The sequence below is a fragment of the Oncorhynchus keta genome, chromosome 5 (genome assembly GCF_023373465.1).
Source record: "Oncorhynchus keta strain PuntledgeMale-10-30-2019 chromosome 5, Oket_V2, whole genome shotgun sequence".
NCBI classification, from domain to species: domain Eukaryota; kingdom Metazoa; phylum Chordata; class Actinopteri; order Salmoniformes; family Salmonidae; genus Oncorhynchus; species Oncorhynchus keta.
Window position 1 is genome coordinate 25,948,705 of NC_068425.1, and position 24,617 is coordinate 25,973,321.

The window sequence follows — 24,617 nt, forward strand, 5'->3', positions numbered from 1 at the left end:
GCCCCTCTCTTCCGCAGGGGGCGTACCCATAAGTCTGACACCCCTTCTCCCTGGCAGGAGGGGTGGGACTTGGATGTGGCTGCAGGGGATGGCTGTTTGCCCCAGTGTCACATGCTGTGTCGCTGGGGGCTTCCCCATTCCCCACCTTGGTTGGTGGAGGGCTAGCCCGGATTTCCACAGTTTCCGGGTCTACAGGGCAGACAAAAGTTAATAAAGGCTTGACTTTCCTTCTAGCAGAGTTTGTACTTCTGCTGCATGGTGGCAACAGAAGGCTCAAACAGTACCTTAGGCACTACTAGAGTTTCAAGGAAGTCTTCTTTGTCCTTGTCGGATAGAACGGACCGGTTGAGAAACAAGGCTCTCTTTCCTACCACAGCAAGATTCATGATGCGGCCACAGCATTGGATGGCGCCTCTAGAGGCACGGAGGTTGAGCTCTGTGATGGCATTGGGGTTGAGGTGGCTGGCCAGTGAAAGCTCAAATACCCAGGTCCTCCAAGTCCTTGACCTCCATGTAGGAAAAATGCCTGGTTTGGACCCTGGAGGTAAGGGGATTGACCCAGTAGCGCTTGGGTTCCGGCAAGTAGGCTGGGACAGCCGGGAGGAGCTGCGGTCACACTTTATTTGCATACTCCGGATTTTCTACAGATGGTCATACTATCAACAGACTGTTGATAAGCAACTGCTTGCTAAGGTTAGGTATAGAATACGGATTAGGGTAAGGGTTAAGTTTAAGGTTAGGATAAGGGCTAAAGTTAGGATTAGAGCTAGGATTAGTTGAAATGTTACTGATAGCCTGTAAAGCCTCTACAGACGGACTATCCAAATAAAGTGCTACCAGAGCTGCTGCCTGGGACAGCACAAGAGGGGAGACGCCTCCCATCGTAAAAGTCCCCCTCTGCGTCTCAGTCCCCCACGGGTTCGGGCCACTCAATGTTAAGTCTGGCCTCTGCCCATTTGCAGACATCGAGCAGTGAATATTTGTCGTCCACTATCAATGCCCGCTAAGGACGAAAGATGATCTGTCGTCTTGCGCCTCATCATCCATCTCCTCTCCTGCATAGAGGGGTCTTATCCCGTCATCATAGGACGGGAGGTCCTCCTCCCAATGGGGGTCATCAAGAAGCATTTAAGGAAAATGTCCATTTTCAGTGTACAAATAATGACATTTATTCAAACAGGTGGCCAAAAATAACTATCTGAAAGCCACGGCCCCAATAAGCCACACCTACAATATTTTAATAGGCTGCCACCTCTACAATATAGATTTTAAAAGATTCTAATTGTACCCCTCCCATTACAAAAAGGTTCCAGTTTGAACCGTTACACAGGGGTTCCTCAATAAACCTTTTTGAACTGGAAAGGTTCCCTCTGTGTGGCAAGTTTTTGAATCCCAAAAGGTTCTTCCAGGCTCCTTTACTTCTAAGAGTGTATGAATTAATTATATTTTAAACAAATAGATGAAACAGAGTGGACGTTGTCCTCAGCTGTGCTCTGACCAGCCTCAATGGTATGTCTGTTTGTGTGTATGTGTGTGTGTGTGTCTGTCTCACCGGTGCTCTGTGCCGCCTTGACCAGCCCCTGTCTCAGCACCTCCCTGACCCAGGGCTTGACCTTCTCGCACCCCCCACTCCCCACAACAGAAACCACCAGGTTGGGGGAGGGCAACCCCCAGTGGGCCGTCATCAGACTGTACACGATCTGAGGTGGGGTGTCGCATGACAGTCGCAAGAACTGACCAATAGGAAGAGAAAAGGAGAAGAGGGTGGGGAAGGGTCAATGAGTATCGCCACACAAGGTTATGATGCTCAAGAGGCTACATAAAGTGCTGCTTGCTAGTTGCTTGTTTTGCCGATATGGTGTAGCTAATCGAAAGTGAAGAGATATCAGTATAGGTGAGAACATTCCGCCCACCATGGTTCCATAGAACGCCAGACAGACGTTCTGCAACATACAGCCCAACCAGACCTGATGTAGATGAGCAAAAGACTGAAATGAACTACATTCACACATTTGTAATTTAGTGTCAATGAATGGCTATGTGACCTATTCATTTCATAACATATAGCATCATGAGATTAGCATTAACTCAATCTCTCAGTAGGATCATGTGGTAACATAGCTGAGTCAATTGATAGTTATGAGTTGATGGGCACTAAGCCAACTACCTAATTCATGAATCAGCCAGTCACACACCATGTGTGTGTCCTAATGTTATTTATACCTTAGTAATACCCTGGGCTGATTGATTGAGTACAGGACACGGATGAATAAACACACCGTCCTCCATGAGATCATCAACAAGGGCCAGAAGCCAAACCCAAGACACTAGTGTTGTGTGTGTGTGTGTTAGTTTGCCCTTGCATGAGTGTGTGTGTGCTTGCATATGTGCAAGTGTATGCATGCACATGTGTGCATATGTTGGTATGTGCATGCTCTTACATGTGTGCATATGTTGGTATGTGCATGCTCTTACATGTGTGCATATGTTGGTATGTGCATGCTCTTACATCTGTGCATATGTTGGTATGTGCATGCTCTTACATGTGTGTGTTACTTACATGGCTGTGTCTCCTGCCAGCCCCTGCGAATTCCAGCTCTCCGAAGGCGTCGGTGGGGTACTCTGAGGAGTGCTGGGAACTGTCCCACTGGCTGACGATGGCGGCTCCGAAATAGTCTCCCGTAGCGTTGGAGCCGTGAGTTTCCCGCATGCCCCCACACTGACACAATGCCCCATTGCTGACAGGGAGAGAGACACACACACACAAACAACACACACACAACATTTGCTTTGCATAGACCAGACACATTTTGCATTGTAACTGTAACTATATTGTGTCAGATAAAGGGACAACTCAGTGACCCAGAGAAAGGCTGTACCTTAAAGAGTCCTCTACGAATGTGGTGCATACTCGCTTCCTGATGATGTTGGGGATCCAGCTCTGGGAGAGGAAGAGTTGATTAAGAGTAACTATCTCGGCTACAGATGTTGAATTTTATGTGAAACTGGATGTATAGTAGCAATTAGTAAAAAGCCAAGTCATCATACACATTGTATGAAAGTGTGTGTGTGGACTACATGGACATGTTTTTGTGCAAGGGCTGCTAAGGATTAGCATAACACAAAAATCTCCATAAACATCTGTCGGTTTAAGCTGTGTCGCACCTCCGCATCTGTGGTGAAAAGTGACAGCGCTATTGCGTTGTCTGACCATGAGACTTCCTGAAAATCGGTCTGTAGCAACCCCTCTATGGAAAGATGAGACTCTCACAAACACAATGTGCTCTGTTCTACGACCCACATGCGTCTTGGGACTGAAGTCGGTACAGCCGATCTGCCAACTTCTGTCTGTAGCGTCTGAACGGTTTGGGCCACACATACATATATATATAGGGACTGTTTAGTGCCAAAAACATGGGGTTAAATACATGTTAAAAAAATGTTTCCTGATCTTTCTTATAAATGTATATCTGATCTTTCTTATAAATGTATATCTATCAGATAAGACAGACACTTCAGAATAAACTTCCTTTAGATTTTTGTTGGGGGAATATCTGTTGTTCCATGTAGTAAATCTGTTATTCAATGCATGGGCTAATATCAGTAAGGACAAAAATAGATATGTTTTTACCAAGGTTCCTAACCCTGACTGTCATTCTGAATGCAGGTTGATCCGTAAGATTTTCTGGATTTTTGTTTTAGATTCCGTCTCTCACAGTTGAAGTGTACCTATGATAAAAATGACAGACCTCTACATGCTTTGTAAAACCTGCAAAATCGGCAGTGTATCAAATACTTGTTCTCCCCACTGTATGTCCAATATACCACAGCTCTTAGGCACGACGCAACAAGGAGTGCCTGGATACAGCCTTTAGCTGTGGTATATTGGCAATTCACCACAAACTCCCAAGGTGCCTTTTTGCGATTATAAACCAGTTACCAACACAATTAGAACAGTAAACAAGTAATTGTGTGTCAAACCCATGGTATATTGTCTGATATAGCATGGCTTTCAGACAAATCAGCATCAAGGACCCAAACTACCTGGTTTATAACACTGTTCCATTGTCTATAATATGGGTCCACACGTTTCAGTGTTAAATTAAAGGTTGAGTAAATTAGAATTTTGTCCACAAATGTACCCAATTTTCTATGTAAATAGTTTGTGTAAATGCCATAATGCAGTTATTTTGTTTGATACTTCTCTTGTTAGCTGAAATCGTATTTTTCTGAAGTTATTGTAGCTGTCGTGCTAGCTGTTTCGTCCATACACATTAACAAATCATGGGATTTTATCATAGGAAATGAACACCTGTAATAAAGTAGTCTCTGCTTCCAGGCCTCAGTCGCATTGTTCTCAAGAGTCTGGGGAAGTTCATATTGGAAAGGTAGGTATGAGTGGAATGCTGACTACCAGTGGCTGTTGGCTAATTGGCTGTGAGAAGCACAAATGTTCCAGATTAAGATAATTTACGGTGCATTGTTGGCATTCTATATGTTGTTGTTGTTCTAGGTCCCAAGAAACAAAAAGATCTTCTGTTGAATCTGACAATTAATCTTAATGGTTGTACAGTCGTCTCAAATAAAACTGTGAAGGACCTCGGCGCTACTCTGGACCCTGATCTCTATTTTGAAGAACATATCAAGACCATTTCAAGGCCAGCTTTTTTCCATCTACGTAACATTGCAAAAATCAGAAACTTTGTCCAAAAATGATGCAGAAAAATTAATCCATGCTTTTGTTACTTCTAGGTTAGACTACTGCAATGCTCTACTTTGCGGCTACCCGGATAAAGCACTAAATAAACTTCAGTTCGTGCTAAATACGGCTGCTAGAATCCTGACTAGAACCAAAATATTTGATCATATTACTCCAGTGCTAGCCTCCCTACACTGGCTTCCTGTCAAAGCAAGGGCTGATTTCAAGGTTTTACTGCTAACCTACAAAGCATTACATGGGCTTGCTCCTACCTATCTCTCTGATTTGGTCCTGCCGTACATACCTACACGTACGCTACGGTCACAAGACGCAGGCCTCCTAATTGTCCCTAGAATTTCTAAGCAAACAGCTGGAGGCAGGGCTTTCTCCTATAGAGCTCCATTTTTATGGAATGGTCTGCCTACCCATGTCAGAGACGCAAACTCGGTCTCAACCTTTAAGTCTTTACTGAAGACTCATCTCTTCAGTGGGTCATATGATTGAGTGTAGTCTGGCCCAGGAGTGGGAAGGTGAACGGAAAGGCTCTGGAGCAACGAACCGCCCTTGCTGTCTCTGCCTGGCCGTTTCCCCTCATTCCACTGGGATTCTCTGCCTCTAACCCTATTACAGGGGCTGAGTCACTGGCTTACTGGGGCTCTCTCATGCCGTCCCTGGAAGGGGTGCGTCACCTGAGTGGGTTGATTCACTGATGTGGTCATCCTGTCTGGGTTGGCGCCCCCCCCCTTGGGTTGTGTCATGGCGGAGATCTTTGTGGGCTATACTCAGCCTTGTCTCAGGATGGTTAATTGGTGGTTGAAGATATCCCTCTAGTGGTGTGGGGGCTGTGCTTTGGCAAAGTGGGTGGGGTTATATCCTTCCTGTTTGGCCCTGTCCTCGGATGGGGCCACAGTGTCTCCTGACCCCTCCTGTTTCAGCCTCCAGTATTTATGCTGCAGTAGTTTATGTGTCGGGGGGCTAGGGTCAGTTTGTTATATCTGGAGTACTTCTCCTGACCTATTCGGTGTCCTGTGTGAATCTAAGTGTGCGTTATCTAATTCTCTCCTTCTCTCTCTCGGAGGACCTGAGCCCTAGGACTATGCCCCAGGACTACCTGACATGATGACTCCTTGCTGTCCCCAGTCCACCTGGCCATGCTGCTGCTCCAGTTTCAACTGTTCTGCCTTATTATTATTCGACCATGCTGGTCATTTATGAACATTTGAACATCTTGGCCATGTTCTGTTATAATCTCCACCCGGCACAGCCAGAAGAGGACTGGCCACCCCACATAGCCTGGTTCCTCTCTAGGTTTCTTCCTAGGTTTTGGCCTTTCTAGGGAGTTTTTCCTAGCCACCGTGCTTCTACACCTGCATTGCTTGCTGTTTGGGGTTTTAGGCTGGGTTTCTGTACAGCACTTTGAGATATCAGCTGATGTACGAAGGGCTATATAAATACATTTGATTTGATATCGTTTTGAATAAATTTTGTATATCATTTGGTTGAAAATGACACTACCCAAAGTGGGCACATGTGAAAATGATTGGCTTTCGGAGTCAACTCTCCGCCTTCGTTCATAGCCATGGGAATTAGGGTTTCTGAGGGTGCAGCAACACCCCCTGAAATTCTGAAGAAAAAAATGACAACAATACAGTAGTGCATTGGGCCTCCACAAATTTCTTGTTAACAAACTATAGTTTTGGCAAGTCCGTTATGACATCTACTTTTGTGCATGACAACTAATTTTTCCAACAATTGTTTACAGACAGATTATTTAACTTGTAATTCACTGTATCACAATTCATGTGGGTCAGAAGTTTACATACACTAAGTTGAGTTCCAGATAATGATGTCATGGCTTTAGAATCTTCTGATAGGCTAATTGACATAATTTGAGTCAATTGGAGGTGTACCTGTGAATGTTTTTCAAGGCCTACCTTCACACTCAGTGCCTCTTTGCTTGACATCATGGGAAAAATCGAAAGAAATCAGCCAAGACCTCAGAAAATAAATTGTAGACCTCCACGAATCTGGTTCATCCATGGGAGCAATTTCCAAACACCTGAAGGTACCACGCTCATCTGTACAAACAATAGTACGCAAGTATAAACTCCATGGGACCACACAGCCGTCATACCGCATGGGGACATGGATCATAATTTTGGGAGAAATATAATCTGGTCTAATGAGACAAAAATAGAACTGTTTGGTCATAATGACCATCATTATGATTGGAGGAAAATGGGGGAGGCTTGCAAGCCGAAGAACATCATCCCAATCGTGAAGCATGGGGGTGGCAGCATCATGTTGTGGGGGGTGCTTTGCTGCAGGAGGGACTGGTGCACTTCACAAAATAGATGGCATCATGAGAGAGGGAAATGTTGTATATATTGAAGTAACATCTCAAGAAATCAGTCAGGAAGTTAAAGCTTGGTCGCAAATAAGTCTTCCAAATGGACCCCAAGCAAGCTTCCAAATTTATGGCAAAATCGCCTAAGGCCAACAAAGTCAAGGTATTGGAGTGGCCTATCACAAAGCCCTGACCTCAAACCTATAGAAAATATGTTGGCAGAACTGAAAAAGTGTGTGAAAGCAAGGAGGCCTACAAACCTGACTCAGTTACACCAGTTCTGTCAGGAGGAATGGGCCAAAATTCACCCAACTTATTGTGGGAAGCTTGTGGAAGGCTACCCAAAACATTTGACCCAAGTTAAACAATTTTAAAGGCAATGCTACCAAATAATAATTGAGTGTATGTAAACTTCTGACCCACTGGGACTGTGATGAAAGAAATAAAAGCTGAAATAAATCACTCTACTATTATTCTGACATTTCACATTCTTAAAATAAAGTGGTGATCCTAACTGACCTAAGACAGGGAATGTTTTACTGGGATTAAATGTCAGGAAATGTGAAAACCTGAGTTTAAATGTATTTGGATAAGGTGTATGTAAACTTCCGACTTCAACTGTACATTCTGTAGCTACCTCAGTTACCTTGGTACCGTACTGGTACTTCCTTGTATATAGCCAAGTTATTGTTATTCTTTATTCACTGTGTATTTATTCCTTGTGTCATTATTTCTATTTGCATTGTTGGAAAATGACCTGTAAGTAAGCATTTCAATGTTGTTTATGAAGCATGTGTCAAATAAACTTTGATTTGATTTGTTGGGAGTGGCAAACAGCTTGGATACACTCCACCTTCTTTTAACCTCTTACTGACAAGACGTTCCACAGGCTTTAAGAGGAGGTGAAAGCGTGGTCGGGACTAATAATAAAAAGGTACTATCTTGTCCCCTAAGGTGCACCATTGAATGTTTTGAGGTCACACTGCTTGGTCATAATTATGTAGGGGAGAGTTGGGTAAGTTGAGCCATTTTTTTACATTCAGCATCACTATTTCAAGAGAAATATAGTATTCTTTCTAACAAAGACACTGTAACTACATTCATTTTCGGATGTTGTTTTTCCCTGGAAATAATCACAATTCATGTAAACATAACAGTTTTGAAAACATAGCTTGTCAAACGTAGTCTCTTGAAAAAAATTACCCCGGTTATGGGGTAAGTTGAGCATAAAGGAAAGGGTAAGTTGAGCCACCTTGGGGTAAGTGGGTGATGGTGTTCTGTGACAGTGGGTGATGGTGTTCTGTGACAGTGGGTGATGGTGTTCTGTGACAGTGGGTGATGGTGTTCTGTGACAGTGGGTGATGGTGTTCTGTGACAGTGGGTGATGGTGCTGGTCGGTCAAAGTTTAATTAATGGATTGGGGGTGTGATATATTGTATATCTTAAATGCATGCCTACATTTATATATTAGATCTCTGTTCAATATCACGTATCCTTCCATTTCTTGAGCAGTTGTCTGGGACAGGGATGTTGTTTTGATGTGCCGATTTGTAGGCAAGTTCTCTCCATAAAACTGGTTTGCGAGATTGACATGTTTATCAAGCTCAGACTCCATGTCATCAGATAAGACCTTGTGTGCCTCTGCTACTCTATCATAGCTCTCTTTCACACAGGTACGTGGTCCTTTTATTTTTTTGTCAATGTACCATTCAGTCTATTTTCTCCATCTCTTGCTGCTGCTGAATGGACTTCTTCCCTTCTCTCAATTCCTTGGGGGGCTAAACGTGCTGGTTTTACATTTGTATACACTGGGTATGACGATGTCTGCTCTTTAAGAATAGTTTAAATGCATGATACATTACATAAAACTGACAAAATGCTCAACTTACGCCAAGGCAAACATATTGACTATATTAGCCCAAACATGATACACTTTCATGATAGGTTTAGGATCTCACATTGTAGTTTATAAACCCCAGCTGATGTACTTTTTTTAAAGTACTTTGGTTTAGATCCAAGCATCATTAAACCTATAACACAATATATTAATTTAACTATGAAAATCGTTTTTTTGGACCCAACTTGCTCACCACTTTTTCCATGTTGTTTCTTCCTTCACATACTCCATGGAAGGATTTCATATTTGGTGTATGGACGGTTTGCCAGAAACAAGAGGTGGTTCAACTAACTATTTGGGTCAACTTACCCCACTCTCTCCTACCTGTAACTAATGGTACAGTGGGCATACTTTACAAGGTACCACTACAGTGACAAGCATTTGTACCCCTTTAAGTACAATGTGCAACCTTTTTTTCTGAGACTGTGGGATACTGTAAGTGTTAAGTAAACAAACTGTAGACTAATCCAACTGGTAGAACCTGACTAGCAATATCTGCTGAAAGCGGATTGGCATTCAATTCAGAACTCATATCCCATTGACCCACACCCTAGTACCTGTCATAGCATGCTCAGTGCATATAGAAGTTATACTGTACTGGAAGTGCATTAAGATGGCTAGTCTCTCTCTGAAACTTTCAGATCTTGTTAGGATGAGAAATCAGGCCTGGGCTAGAAAAACTGACCCTCTAGCTGACTGGCAGCTTTTCATGCAATTGAGAAAGAGATGTACTACCTCAATCAAGAAAGCTAAATCTAGCTGCTTCCTAAGTTCTATCTCAGACTCTACTGGTGATCTGTTAGAATTTGGGAAAACAGTAAATGCACTGAAGTGTGGAAATTCCTCTCCTTCCCTTCTTAAGCAAGTTGTCAAACTCTAGCATCATAACTGAGATAAATAAGAATTTATGTTTTTAATCAGTTCCGTCAACTTCTAGTTCATCTTTGCTTTCATTACAACAGCTTTGGACTTGTGATGTGCTAGACACCTTGTGCAAGATTGATGTAAAAAATAAATAAAACCCACAGCGGCTGATTTACTTGATCCTTTCTTGCTGCAGCTTTCTGCTGATCTGATTACAGAATCTTTAACACTCCATTTTAACCTAACAATTATTTCTGGTACCATCCCCAGGATCTGGATTATCACCCCATTTCAAATGATCTTGCCTAGCAGCAAAAATTATATAATTTTTTATAGAATGACTTTAGCCTTATCCTTATCCTATTTATTAAAAAAACAAATACCTTATTTACATAGGTGTTCAGACCCTTTGCTATGACACTCAAAATTGAGCTCAGGTGCATCCTGTTTCCATTGATCATCCTTGAGATGTTTCTATAACTTGATTGGACACGACTTGGACACACACTTATCTATATAAGGTCCCACATTTGACAGTGCATGTTAGAGCAAAGAACAAGCCATGAGGTCGAAGGAATTGTCTGTAGAGCATCGAGATAGGATTGTGTCGAGGCACAGATCTGGGGAAGGTTACCAATAAAATTCTGCAGCATTGAAGATCCCCAAGACCACAGTGGCCTCCATCTTTCTTAAATAGAAGAAGTTAAGAACCACCAAGACTCTTCCTAGAGCTGAAAGTACAGAGAGATCCTTGATGAAAACCTTCTCCAGAGCACTCAGGACCTAAAACTGGGGTGAAGGTTCACCTTCCAACAGGACGATGACCCTAAGCACACAGCCAAGACAATGCAAGAGTGGCTTCGGGACAAGTCTCTGAACGTCCTTGATTGGCCCAGCCAGAGCCTGGACTTGAACTCGAACGAACATCTCTGGAGAGATCTGAAAGTAGCTGTGCGGCGATGCTCCCCATCCAACCTGACAGAGGTTGAGAGGATCTGCGATGCTCCCCAAATACAGTTGTGCCAAGCTTGTAGCGTCATACCCAAGAAGACTCGATGCTGTAATCGCTGCCAAAGGTGCTTCAACAAAGGACTGAGTAAAGGGTCTGAATACTTATGTCAATTTGATATCTGTTTTTTATTTCTAATAAAATTAGCAAACATTTCTAAAAACCTGTTTTGGCTTTGTCATTATTGCGTGTGTAGATTGAGGGGAAAAAAAACATCTTAATCAATTTTAGAATAAGGCTACAACATAACAAAATGTAGAAAAAGTCAAGGAGTCTGAATACTTTCAGAAAGCACTGTATATTCTAAAATGTACGCCAGTCAGGTTTCAGACCAGGTCATAGCACTATCTTCACTACCTCTAGGTTTATGTTCTTAATGGTTTGGATAATAAGAAACACTGTGTCCGTGTTTATTGACCTGTCTAATGATGGCTTCAACACTGTGGCTCACTCATTACTTATTCAGAGGCTTTCATCAATTGGACTTGACCAGTAGCTGGTTTGAAAATCATTTAAAAGGACCGAATACAGAGTATATTTACTGATGGAGTTCAATCAGGTTGTTTAGACATAACAAAGGGTGTCCACAGTATCCTTGGTCCGAATTTTTTCAAAAAACAAAAACAAAAAAAAACAATTGTATGCATATTGACACTGTGGTATATTCTATTGCCACCACAGCTGACAAGGCTCTGTCAGAGCTTCAATCTGCCTTTATCGCCCTGTAGAAAGCCCTGGTTGAACTGAAGTTCATTCTTAATGCAGGTAAAACCATGTATATGTTATTTTCCAAATCACGTAAAAATGTATCTGATGATTTATGTATATGTTTTGGATGGAGACCTCATTGTGTCCCCGCTTATGAATGTCTGCCACTGTATTGAAGCAATTGGATGCAGTTTATCAAAGTGCATTGCATTTTATTAAGGGCGATGTGTACTGAACCTATCACTGCATTTTGTATCAGAAAGTAGGCTGACCCTCGAAGTCTCAGAGCGAAGCATTGTGCTCTTTTTGTCTATAAAGCCCTCTTGCAAATGCTTACGCCATACCTTACCTCATTGTTAACCTTCAGACTTATAAAAGTTACCAAACCCGGACTCAGGAATGGCTAAACTTTGAGATTCCTTCAATACCCTTCCAGACTCACATTAAACATCTCCAATCCAAAATTAAATCTAGAATTGGCTTCCTATTTTGCAACAAAGCAAAAATACCCTCGTAAAACTGACTATCCTACCGATCCATGACTTCAGCAATGTAATTTACAAAATAGCCTCCAACACTCTACTCAACAAATTGGATGCAGTCTATCACAGTGCCATCCGTTTTGTCACCAAAGCCCCATATAACACCCACCACTGCGACCTGTTTGCTCTCGTTGGCTGGCCCTCGCTTCATATTCGTCACCAAACCCACTGGCTCCAGGTCATCTATAAGTCTTTGCTAGGTAAAGCCCGCCTTATCTCAGCTCACTGGTCACCATAGCAGCACCCACCTGTAGCACACGCTCCAGCAGGTATATTTCACTGGTTACCCCCAAAGCCAATTCCCCCTTTGGCCGCCTTTCCTTCCAGTTCTCTGGTGCCAATGACTGGAACAAATTGCAAAAATCACTGAAGCTGGAAACTAATATCTCCCTCACTTACTTCAAGCATTTTTTATTTTTTTATTTTATTTCACCTTTATTTTACCAGATAAGCTAGTTGGGAACATGTTCTCATTTACAACTGTGACCTGGCCAAGATAAAGCAAAGCAGTGCGACACGAACAACAGAGTTACACATGGAATAAACAAGCGTACAGTCAATAACACAATAGAAAAAAAGAAAGTCTATATACAGTGTGTACAAATGGCGTGAGGAGGTAGGCAATAAATAGGCCATAGTAGCGATGTAATTACAATTTAGCAGATTAATACTGGAGTGATAAATGAGCAGATGATGTGCAAATAGAGATACTGGTGTGCAAAATAGCAGAAAGTAAATAAAAACTATATAGGGATGAGGTAGGTAGATTGGGTGGGTGGGCTATTTACAGATGGGCAATCATCTGTCAGGGCAGCTTACAGATCATTGCACCTGTACATAGACCATCTGTAAATAGCCCACCCAACTACCTCATCCCCATATTGTTTTTTTGTACCCCAGTATCTCTACTTGCACATTCATCTTCTGCACATCTATCACTCCAGTGTTTAGTTGCTAAATTGTCATTATTTCACCCCTATGGCATATTTATTGCCTTACCTCCCTTATTTTACTTCATTTGCACACACTGTATATAGACGTTTCTATTGTGTTATTGACTGTACGCTTGTTTATTCCATGTGTAACTCTGTTGTTGTTTGTGTCGCACTGCTTTATCTTGACCAAGTCGCAGTTGTAAATGAGAACTTGTTCTCAACTGGCCTACCTGGTTAAATAAAGGTGTTCTCAACTGGCCTACCTGGTTAAATAAAGGTGAAATAAAAATACTTTTTTTTTTAAATCCACCGATTTAGGTTAATCTGCTTTTTGTATTTTTGCGCCTCTCATGTGGAATGATCTCCAAACATCCTTAAAGTTGGTCCTTCTAGGGCAATTCAGGCGGATGTTAGAGGGCGTTTTACTGAAGAATGTGTTTGTTTCATGATTGTATTTAGGTTTTCGTGTTTTGTGTTTGCTTTTCCATGAAATGTACAGTATAGGAAAATGAGTGGAGAAGATTAAAGGTATCACTAGACAAGAGAAATACCTTCCTCTCTCAATAGGCAGGTTTCCAATGACCCAGGTATATTCAACAAAAACACTGTCACAAAAATAACTTGTGGCACGTGTAATGGAAAGGGCAACTAAATAGGAGAACGGTTCTAAAAGATCCATGTTTCTGTTTGACAGGAACTTTCTTTGGTGGAAAAGTGTTCCTCTCATAAATAATGAATTATATAACACACTTATGTTTAAAATGCTCCTAAAAGTGCAGTAAATGTGTGTAGACAAAACAAGCTGCTCAGTTACTACTCTGCCAGCAGGAGCTCCGGGTGCCCAGTCTGTGCGCCCAGCAGTGGTGGTTCTAGACCATTTCAACTGGGGGGGCCAAGCTGGGGCCAGTTGTACTGTTACAGGGGCCAGTTACATTAGAAGTTATTGTTGTCATGTCGTTTTCTTCACTGCATTGCAGGCATTAGCAGGCAAAATACCATGCTCCGTGTTGCCGCTGTCTAATAACAGATGCACAGAAAGAACTAATTCAAAAATTAGTTATGTCATTTTTTTTATTGCATACTCCACATCTAGGGGGGCCACAAGGGGGTCTAAAATTGTTGTCACAGGGGCACTGCTAGTGGCGCCCAGTGCTTGGATTGTTTTGTCAGCCATTTGCTATGAGGGGGGACTGCAAAGTAAATGGACATCCTGGGGTGCTGAAATGTGCGCTCAGTTCTTCTGGAACTGGCCTATCAGGTAGTCAACTGTTGGCGCTAAAGAGCAAATTGTACTTGAATTTTTATTTTAAATCATAAAAAGTCATTTGGAGCCTGCTGGATGGAATCTGGGACTTGATAAACTGGACAGCCACAATCAACAGTCGGATAACAGTCAGAGGGATACACTAGCTAGAATCTTCTCACGGACCAGGTAAGACAAAAATGCATGGCTCTGTGAATTCCCAATTCGCAACACCGTATTTTATTTTGGATGCTTGGTAGTGGACAGGGTGTGTTAACTAAATCATTGGAATTGACATGTGAAAAATGGAAATGTAGCCTATTTTAGGTGTTTTGTTAGTTCTCCTTGAAATGGTCAAATAACTTAAGCATAGATTGTTAACTTTATTTCTAATTTGGCACACAGAAACTAGAGGACATAGTAACTTAGTCAAAAATAATGGCACCGATTGGCCTACAGGGGTCGCTGTTGTAAGCAGTAAACAATTTGACAAACAGTTGCAATCATGAGTTTTACTGACAAATGTATAAAAAAAAGTCAGCCAACACAAAAACCTGATAAAAATGAATTTATTTGAATGCTATCGTACAAAAATTGTTTCTTCAGTTAGAAATTAATATCCAACTAGTTAGTGACAACTGTGTGGAGTTTGTGACAGCAACTATGTGAGCTTATTAATGTATTAAAGACACTATGTCCCGGGATGTCCTATGATATTCTATGTCGAAGAACCCCTTACCTTCTAACAACTATTGTGTAGCTTGTGAGCGTCATAGAGCAAAACATGTTACACGTGTTCATGAGAGTCTCAGCTTTTTCATAGATAGCTACAAACTATTAAAAGCGCAAAACATGCTTACTCTATAGGCGTTTTTGTAAATGTAAAAAAAAAAGACCAGCTCAGGGCCCCTTCTGGGTCCGCCTTTGTCTCTCAAAAACTGCTCTAGCTCAACCCCTTTCAATAACACATAATGGTTGTTACCAACTGATGTATAATAAATAGACAAATCCAAAAATGGTACAACCCAGAAGTATGTAGCTTAAACACGCAATATTTAAAAGGGGTTAGAAGCCCTAAATCACGCCGGCCTTAAGAGATGGCTGAGTTACCGATAAATCACGTGGCCTTAAGAGATGGCTGAGTTACCGATAAATCACCGGCCTTAAGAGATGGCTGAGTTACCGATAAATCACGCGGCCTTAAGAGATGGCTGAGTTACCGATAAATCACCGGCCTTAAGAGATGGCTGAGTTACCGAAAAATCACGCGGCCTTAAGAGATGGCTGAGTTACCGATAAATCAGGAAGTCCGATTTTACGGGTCCATTTACATCCTTTGTAAATCCACTCCAATGGCCTGTCAACTTGAAACATTTTAGGGTCATTAAAAACATTACCATGTATAGCATATGTTTGGCATTGATATCATTAAAAACATGACCATGTATAGCATATGTGTGGCATTGATATCATTAAAAAGGAGGAAGCTTAACAATTCCCTTTTTTGACTACATAACACTAATGTTTAAAATAATCATAGAAAATCTTCCTCTTGGACGAAGAGTCAGATTCACTCTTTAGACTGATCACAATGGTTCCTAAAGAGTTTGAAAAAATAACATTGATGCATTCAAAGATGACCACACTACACCAGTAGATGCTTATTAGCACATACACTAATATGAAAAAATACATCTCATGAAGTATAGGACTAAATGGCACCAAATTTGGAATATAGGCCCTTGGTACGTCTTAACTTAGCTTTTCTCAAACTAAGGGATTGTCCATTTAAACCACTGTAAATACACTCCACAGTGGCCTATCAACTTGCGTCATCACTATTATGGCCAGTACCTAAGATGAACCACACTGAATTTGCTATTGACATAAAAATAAACTGTTAACTACTAAATCATTATATATGTAACGCTAATACTCAAAATCATCTCCCATCATCATCTTCTCATGAACCATATGTCAGATTCACTCCAGATTTTTAGATTTAGACTTATTACAATCAGTCTAATGGTTTTGAGAAGAGAACAAATGGTTGCAGCACTCAAATATGGCCACATTGTACCTATAGATGGATGTTAGCACAAATGCTAATGCAAAAAAAATAAACTTTCTCCACATGAATGAAAAATCTGATTAACTCTGAATTTGGTATATATACTCAAGGAATTTGAGAATGATTAGTTGCTGCATTTAAGTGGGCCACACTACACCACTAGATACACCACATGACACCAGGGATATAAGAACTGAACCGATGGACATGGGGCCATGAAATTTGGTATGTAAACCTTATGTACAGTATATGTCCTTAGAAGCTGTGTAAATATAAAGTCACTGCAACCTTTGATGGCTGCACCAGACCAGCTGATAGCCACTATGGATGTCATTAGCATCCTATGGTTCCACTGGTGCCAGAGCAATGACTATTGTCTAATGCAAAAAATATATAAAAAAATACGGGCAAGCCAAAATAAATATTGTGATTAGAATATCTGTATAATCACATAGTTGCCCTATTATATGGTATGAACATAGTGAAAAGTGGATATATTATTCAGGAAGATGAGAAACCCGGAAGTCCTGCCGCTTGCACAGTCTGCGTATTACAGCTGTTAGATTGTAGTGACGCATTTTGGAACGCTGATGTGGAGTGTATCAACTGATGTGGAGTGTATCAACTGATGTGGAGTGTATCAACTGATGTGGAGTGTATCAACTGATGTGGAGTGTATCAACTGATGTGGAGTGTATCAACTGATGTGGAGTGTATCAACTGATGTGGAGTGTATCAACTGATGTGGAGTGTATCAACTGATGTGGAGTGTATCAACTGATGTGGAGTGTATCAACTGATGTGGAGTGTATCAACTGATGTGGAGTGTATCAACTGATGTGGAGTGTATCAACTGAGATTTAAATCATTTACACAAATATTGAATTCCTGGACTTTATTTTGTCAATGATGACCGCAACATGCACACTAATGCTGAAAATATTTCACAAATCTTAACGTAAACCATTAGTCAAATTGACCCCAGAATTGGTATATGAACTCATTACATTAACTAATGACTGTTGCATTAAAAAATAACCAACCTACAGCACTACACTAAACTTCACTTGCATCATCCTTGTGGTATTGAGATAAACATGGTAATGATGTCACATGATAGGTCCTACATATAGAGTGCTTGCTTTGATAACCAACTGATGCTGTCTTTTCTATCATCCTGTGAACCTTGTTGTAGAGGACTTATGGACTTAAATCATTGTGCAACATCATGGGAAAGCTCTGGCCATTGTCTTTCAGCTCGAAAAATAGGATGTCTACTGCTGTGAGCGTTTAAATTCTGCCTGCTCAATGTTTTCCCATCACATTTTCTAATTGTAGGCTACTGATGGTTGTCATAAAAACTGTTGTGTTAATTAGAAAATTATGAGATTATTATGGACAAGAACAAGATTTATATTTGTCAAATGGCTGCCAATCATCGATCATCACGTCCTCTGTAGCATATTAAACTGCATGCTTTTCTGAGTTGTAGTGGGAGGACCACATATCATATCATCATGTCTCCTGAGAAGTTCATCATAACTTATTTCCTCTGTAGCATATTAAACTGCATGCTTTTCTGAGTTGTAGTGGGAGGACCACATATCATATCATCATGTAACTCCTTTAACTTTATTTATTTGTATTTTTTAATTTTAATGTAAGTTTCCTTTAACGTCATTCATTTTACCGGCAAAAAAGATCCCACCATGTGGAATGAACAAATTGTCTGTCGACATTTAGGAAATTATCTCCTGTTTCCATCATCTTGTTCTTGGCTTTTTTTATGCTTCATATAATTTATCCGCATGGGGTAATCGTCTTGGTAGACAACTTGATTCTTCTTGCATGTCCTACTGAGGTGAAAAAGCATTGGATTGGTGTAAACATGGGTGAGAGAGAGTTTCCTTCCACCAGTCTTAGCATTCATCTTTTTGAATCCTAGTCACATTGAGTTTGACTTTATAAAGGGCCAATCAGCAGTTGAAACAAAAACAAAGCATTATACCCTTCTAAAATAACTTTGATGCACATAAATTGTCATTTTTCGCTTTCATTTTTAAGTATAAAATTACATTTGTTTTCATTGCTTTTTCAAATAACAAATGTGCCCACTCTGGTCTTGGCACATGTGGTCCAGCCAACAGATCACAGATAAAGTGCCTATAGGTTAGCCTATACGATGAGATCATAATGAATAAAAGAAGAATGTTTGTATTTGTCAAATGGCAGCCAAGCAACATGCCACCAGGTGTCTATTTATAGTCCCCAGGTCCAGAGCAAATTCAAGGAAACAGGCAGTATTATACAGAGCCATTAGTGCATGGAGCTCGCTTCCATCTTATATAGCACAAGTGACCAGCAAACCTGGTTCCCAAAAACAAATAATGCAACACCGCACGGCACAACACATCTCCCCCATGTGACCTACTTGTTGTGTGTATGTATGTATGTGTAACTGATTGATGCACACACACTACATGTTAATGTTTTAAATAGTTTGTAAATTGTAAAGTCTTTGTCTTTAATGTCTTTTTCGTTATATGTTGGACCCCAGTAAGACTAGCTGATGCCATTGGCTAATGGGGACCCTAATAAATCAAAGCATCAATCATCATGTCACCAGAATAAGACCCAGGATATTTATTTGAAAAGAGCACCAAGCTCATCACTGTGCACTTTCACCACTCTGTGAAGTTCATCATAACATCATTTGTAAGGTAATAAATTGCATCCAAGTCATAGGAGGACAACACATATAGTCATGTGAATTCAAGTTTACTTCAATATAATGCTTTTATATCAATATTTGCACATAAATGCATTTTCCATAGCCATTTCATGCGGATTAATTTTAGACACAAAAAGATCCCACCATGTGGAACTAACAAATTGTCTGTCACATTTATATAATTATACCACCACTTCCTGTTTCCATCACAGCTGTAGTGATTTTTTTATTCGGTATGCCAATTTTTTATTTTATTTCACCTTTATTTAACCAGGTAGGCTAGTTGAGAACAAGTTCTCATTTACAACTGCGACCTGGCCAAGATAAAGCATAGCAGTGTGAACAGACAACAACACAGAGTTACACATGGAGTAAACAATAAACAAGTCAATAACACAGTAGAAAAATAAAAAATATATACATTGTGTGCAAAAGGCATGAGGAGGTAGGCAAATAATTACAATTTAGCAGATTAACACTGGAGTGAAATGATCAAATGGTCATGTGCAGATAGATACTGGTGTCCCATAGAAACTGTGGATGAAAACATGGTCTTTGTCTCTATTTCCTGTCTCTTGTCCAGTCTTATCTCTCCTTTGTTTCTATTTCTCGGGAACAATGAATGTAATGCATAGTACTACCATACCAGCATGTGTGCTATCATCCCTTATCTTTTGTGACTGACACAAATTGTGTAATTTAAATTCTCAAGTTTAGTTTATGAGGCTGCATACATATACAGAACTTATGTGCCAATTTTCACTCACAGAGTTTTGCTTTTTCACTCCTTCCAAATAGGGTTAGAAAAACCTTTCAGCTTTTGTATGTCAAGAGACCAGAGGGCACTAAAAGTCATCCAACTACTTTGTTTGTGGGACAGTTGGCAGCTGCTGTACAACTTAAATTAGTCATATGTCCAACCTCTCGTCCTATCAGTTCATGCATGAAAAAGATGGACTAGCCTACCCTGGTGATTCGAGACGCGTGTCACAAGAGCGTTATGTTTTTACAACAACGCATACATTATCCCGTCATGCCACTCAAAAAATTGTTAAACGTTGACAAAAAATACAATAAAGTCATACAGAACCTTGTTAGAAGGTATAAACAAAACAGCAAGCCTACAGTAGTATTCCTAGCCTACATTGATGAGTAAGTAACTGTCACAAGGATTGAGAATTCAGCTATTCTTGTCTCCCAGTCACCACACAGGAATAATGTGCCATTTACGATCAATTTGCAGTTGTGCCGATTTATTTAAAACATATTTGCCAAACACAATAGCTTTATACTATAGAGCCTTGAGGTGGTAGATTTTTGCCAATGAATGTAAAGCTACTGGCATTGATGAATGTAAAGCTACTGGCATTGATGAATGTAAAGCTACTGGTATTGATGAATGTAAAGCTACTGGTATTGATGAATGTAAAGCTACTGGTATTGATGAATGTAAAGCTACTGGTATTGATGAATGTAAAGCTACTGGCATTGATGAATGTAAAGCTACTGGCATTGATGAATGTAAAGCTACTGGCATTGATGAATGTAAAGCTACTGGTATTGATGAATGTAAAGCTACTGGTATTGATGAATGTAAAGCTACTGGTATTGATGAATGTAAAGCTACTGGTATTGATGAATGTAAAGCTACTGGTATTGATGAATGTAAAGCTACTGGCATTGATGAATGTAAAGCTACTGGCATTGATGAATGTAAAGCTACTGGCATTGATGAATGTAAAGCTACTGGTATTGATGAATGTAGGCTATATCAAGATTAGGGTACAACAGGTTAGGTGGAACTGTAAGACTAGATTAAGTTACAAGTTTACCGGTTCTGTAAGCACTTTAGCCTGCTGAATTTCAGCAACAGAAAGGAGAGCAATTGGTTAAATTAAGAAATACCACGAAATGGAGAGGAATGACATAGAGGCTAGAGCAATTTTACATCTAAATGGATTTTTCTTTTGCGATAAACGTTATTTATTCTATAATAAAAGTCAGTTAATACTATACTTTCTTCATTCAGTGAAATATTTAACACAGAAACAGAAAACAGTAGGTAACCATTCACACCCGATTTTGGCTTGCCAAAACCCAAAGAAAAAAAATAACACCTTATGGCACAACGGGGACTGAAGAGAGACATTTATATGCATTTTGCATTTGTATTAAATAGCCTATGTGATATGTGTTTGGGATACAACTGTGATATGTGGTTGTCTCGCCTAGCTATCTTAAGAAGAATGCACTAGCTGTTGGTCGCTCTGGATGGGAGCGTCTGCTGAATGACGAAATTAGAAATGTACACTACATGACCAAAAGTATATGGACACGTGCTCCTCAAACGTCTCATTCCAAAGTCATCTGCATCAATATGGAGTTGGCCCCCCCTTTGCTGCTATAACAGCCTCCACTATTCTAGGAAGGCTTTCCACTAGAAGCTGGAACATTGCTGCGGGGGCTTAATTTCATTCATCCACGAGAGTCAGGTCGGGCACTGATGTTGGGCGATTCGGCCTGGCTCGCAGTCAGTGTTCCAATTCATCCCAATGGTGTTCAATGGGATTGAGATCAAGGCTCTGTGCAGGCCAGTCAAGTTCTTCTACAGCCTCCCGAGTGGCGCATTGGTCCAAGGCTGTGCCACTAGACATCCTGGTTTGAGTCCAGGCTCTGCCGCAGCAGGCCGCGACCGGGAGACCCATGGGGTGGTGCACATTTGGCCCAGCGTCGTCCACAAGGGGAGGGTTTGGCCTGCAGGGTTGTCCTTGTCCCATCACGCTCTAGAGACTCCTGTGGTGGGCCGGGTGCATGCACATTGACACGGTCGCCAAGGGTACGTGTTTCCTCTGACACATTGGTGTGGCTGGCTTCTGGGTTAAGCAGGCATTGTGTCAAGAAGCAGTGCGGCTTGGTTGGGTTTCGGAGGACGCACGGCTCTCGACCTTCACTCTCCTGAATCCGTACGGGAGTTGCAGCAATGAGACAAGACTAACTACCAATTGGATACCACAAAATTGGGGGAGAATTAAATAAATACAAGTTTTTCCACACCAATCTCAACAAACCATTTCTGTATGGATCTTGCTTTGTGCACAGGGCATTGTCATGCTGAAACAGGAAAGGGCTTTCCCCAAACTGTACTATAGAATATCAATGTATGCTGTAAGATTTCCCTTCACTGGAACTAAGGGGCCTCGCAAGAACCATGAAAAAAAGCCCCAGATCATTATTCCTCCTCCACCAAAGTTTACAGTTGGCAGTATGCAGTCGGGCAGGTAGCGTTCTCTTGGCATCCGCCAAAACACGTTTCCAGAGTCCAATGGCGGCGAGCTTTACATTGTGCATGGGGCATAGTTAGGCTTGTGTGTGGCTGCTAGGCCATGGAAAGCAATTTCATGAAGCTCCCCACAAAACAGTTATTGTGCTGATTTGGCTTCCAGAGGGCGTTTGGAACTCGGTAGTGAGTGTTGCAGCCAAGAACAGACCATTTTTAAGCTCTTCAGCACTCGGCGATCCCATTCTGTGAGCTTTTTTATTTATTATTATTTATTTGTTTACTTACATTTAACTAGGCAAGTCAGTTAAGTACAAATTCTAATTTACAATGATGGCCTACCAAAAGGCCTCCTGAGGGGACGGGGCCTGTGATAAAAATACAATTAAAATAAGTGCAATATAAATATAGGACAAAACACACATCACAACAAGAGAGACAACACAACACTAAGTAAAGAGAAACCTAAGACAACAACATAGCAAGGCAGCAACACATGACAACTCTCTAATTCTCTCTTTCTTTCTCTCTCTCGGAGGACCTGAGCCCTAGGACCGTGCCCTAGGACCTGACATGATGGCTCCTTGCTGTCCCCAGTCCACCTGACTGTGCTGCTGCTCCAGTTTCAACTGTTCTGCCTTATTATTATTATTCGACCATGCTGGTCATTTATGAACATTTGAACATCTTGGTCATGTTCTGTTATAATCTCTACCCGGCACAGCCAGAAGAGGACTGGCCACCCCACATAGCCCGGTTCCTCTCTAGGTTTCTTCCTAGGTTTTGGCCTTTCGAGGGAGTTTTTCCTAGCCACCGTGCTTTTACACCTGCATTGTTTGCTGTTTGGGGTTTTAGGCTGGGTTTCTGTACAGCACTTTGAGATATCAGCTGATGTACGAAGGGCTATATAAATACATTTGATTTGATTTGATTTGAACACAACATGGTACAAACATTATTGGGCTTGTGTGGCCTACCACTTCGTAGCTGAGCAGTTATTACCCCTAGACATGTCCACTTCACAATAACAGCAATTACATTTAAGCTGGGCAGCTCTGGCAGGGCAGAAATTTTACGAACTGACTTGGAAAGGTGGAGCATTGAAAGTCACTGAGCTCTTCAGTAAAGCCATTCTACTTCCAATGTTGCATGGCTGTGTGCTCGATTTTAGACACCTGGCTGAAATAGCCGAATCCACTCATTTGAAGAGGTGTCCACATACTGTTGTATATATACAGTGTATATTTATGTATATTTTGTATTTTATATGTTTTTTTGTTCACTTTTTGGACCCCAGGTAGAGTACCGCTGCCTCAAAAGCAGCTAATTGGGGATACAATTATGCTAAAAAGACACGGGCTATTTAATGACATTTCGTGACACGTGTTTAGAATAGTAAAAACCAAACCTGATCTTTGTCGGATTTTCTTCTTCCCGTTCTTCCTTCGCCTCCTTCATGCTCTTTATCCGTCATGACGTACTCTTGCCCCCTCCCTCCCGCCATGTCTAGATGGATTACAGTTTTTGTCAAATTGACGTCAAAAGTAGTTTTTGGTGCATTTTAGCTAAACCCAACCCTTCTCCTAAATGCTATGAAAAGTCCGTTTTTACAAAAGCGGTATCCCTCCTAGACAAAACCCTCTTCTCTGGCAAGGGGCTAAAACAAATCTCGAATAGGTCCGACGTCAGGACAATAACAGTTCAAATCTCATTTTTTAATTTGAAATTGACTGCTGGAATTGCACCGCATATAGAGCTAGAGCTGCGCTCCCCCACAACCACGGCGCTTCCTAAATAAGCTTACAGAGCTCGAGGTAGCTGTGTGTAGGCCTATATAGCCAAGCCCACGACAGGTATGTTGCAGACACGTTGTAGAGATGGGATGATATAGAGCAGGGGAGTGGGAGGAGACCAAATGGTAAATTAATATTTAGGAAGGCCACCATTCTAAAACCAACTGAATCACAATACAAACAAACCACAGGAGGCTGCAGAGGGGAGAACGGCTCATAATAATTACCAGAATGGAGCAAATGGAATGGCATCATACACCTGGAAATCATGCGTTTGATGTATTTGATAGCTAGCTATCCACTATCACCGCTCCAGTCATTAACACGAGCCAGTGCCAACAACCTCCTGTGAAACAATAGCAAAATATGTTGATAATGAAGTTTCACATGACCCCCCCATATCATTGATTTAAAATTACGTTTACGACCACAAATAACAATAACTCACAAGGTGAGTAAGTGTAGGTTTCGCCGACCTCCATGGGCGAGCTCACTCTCGCT

General features: G+C 41.2%; 1 protein-coding gene across 1 annotated transcript in view; it reads right to left on the reverse strand.

Annotated features, from left to right (window-relative positions):
* LOC118374088 (transient receptor potential cation channel subfamily M member 4-like) overlaps positions 1 to 24,187 on the reverse strand; it is a 63,742-nt gene extending 39,555 nt beyond the window's left edge. Inside the window, exons 1-4 of the mRNA XM_035760447.2 lie at positions 23,732 to 24,187; positions 2,880 to 2,941; positions 2,561 to 2,738; positions 1,553 to 1,733 (exon numbers count right to left, since the gene is read on the reverse strand). Of these exons, the coding sequence (XP_035616340.2) occupies positions 1,553 to 1,733; positions 2,561 to 2,738; positions 2,880 to 2,941; positions 23,732 to 23,827 (517 nt within the window). The 5' untranslated portion in view covers positions 23,828 to 24,187. The remainder of the gene's footprint in view (positions 1 to 1,552; positions 1,734 to 2,560; positions 2,739 to 2,879; positions 2,942 to 23,731) is intronic.
* Between the last annotated feature and the right edge of the window lie 430 nt (positions 24,188 to 24,617).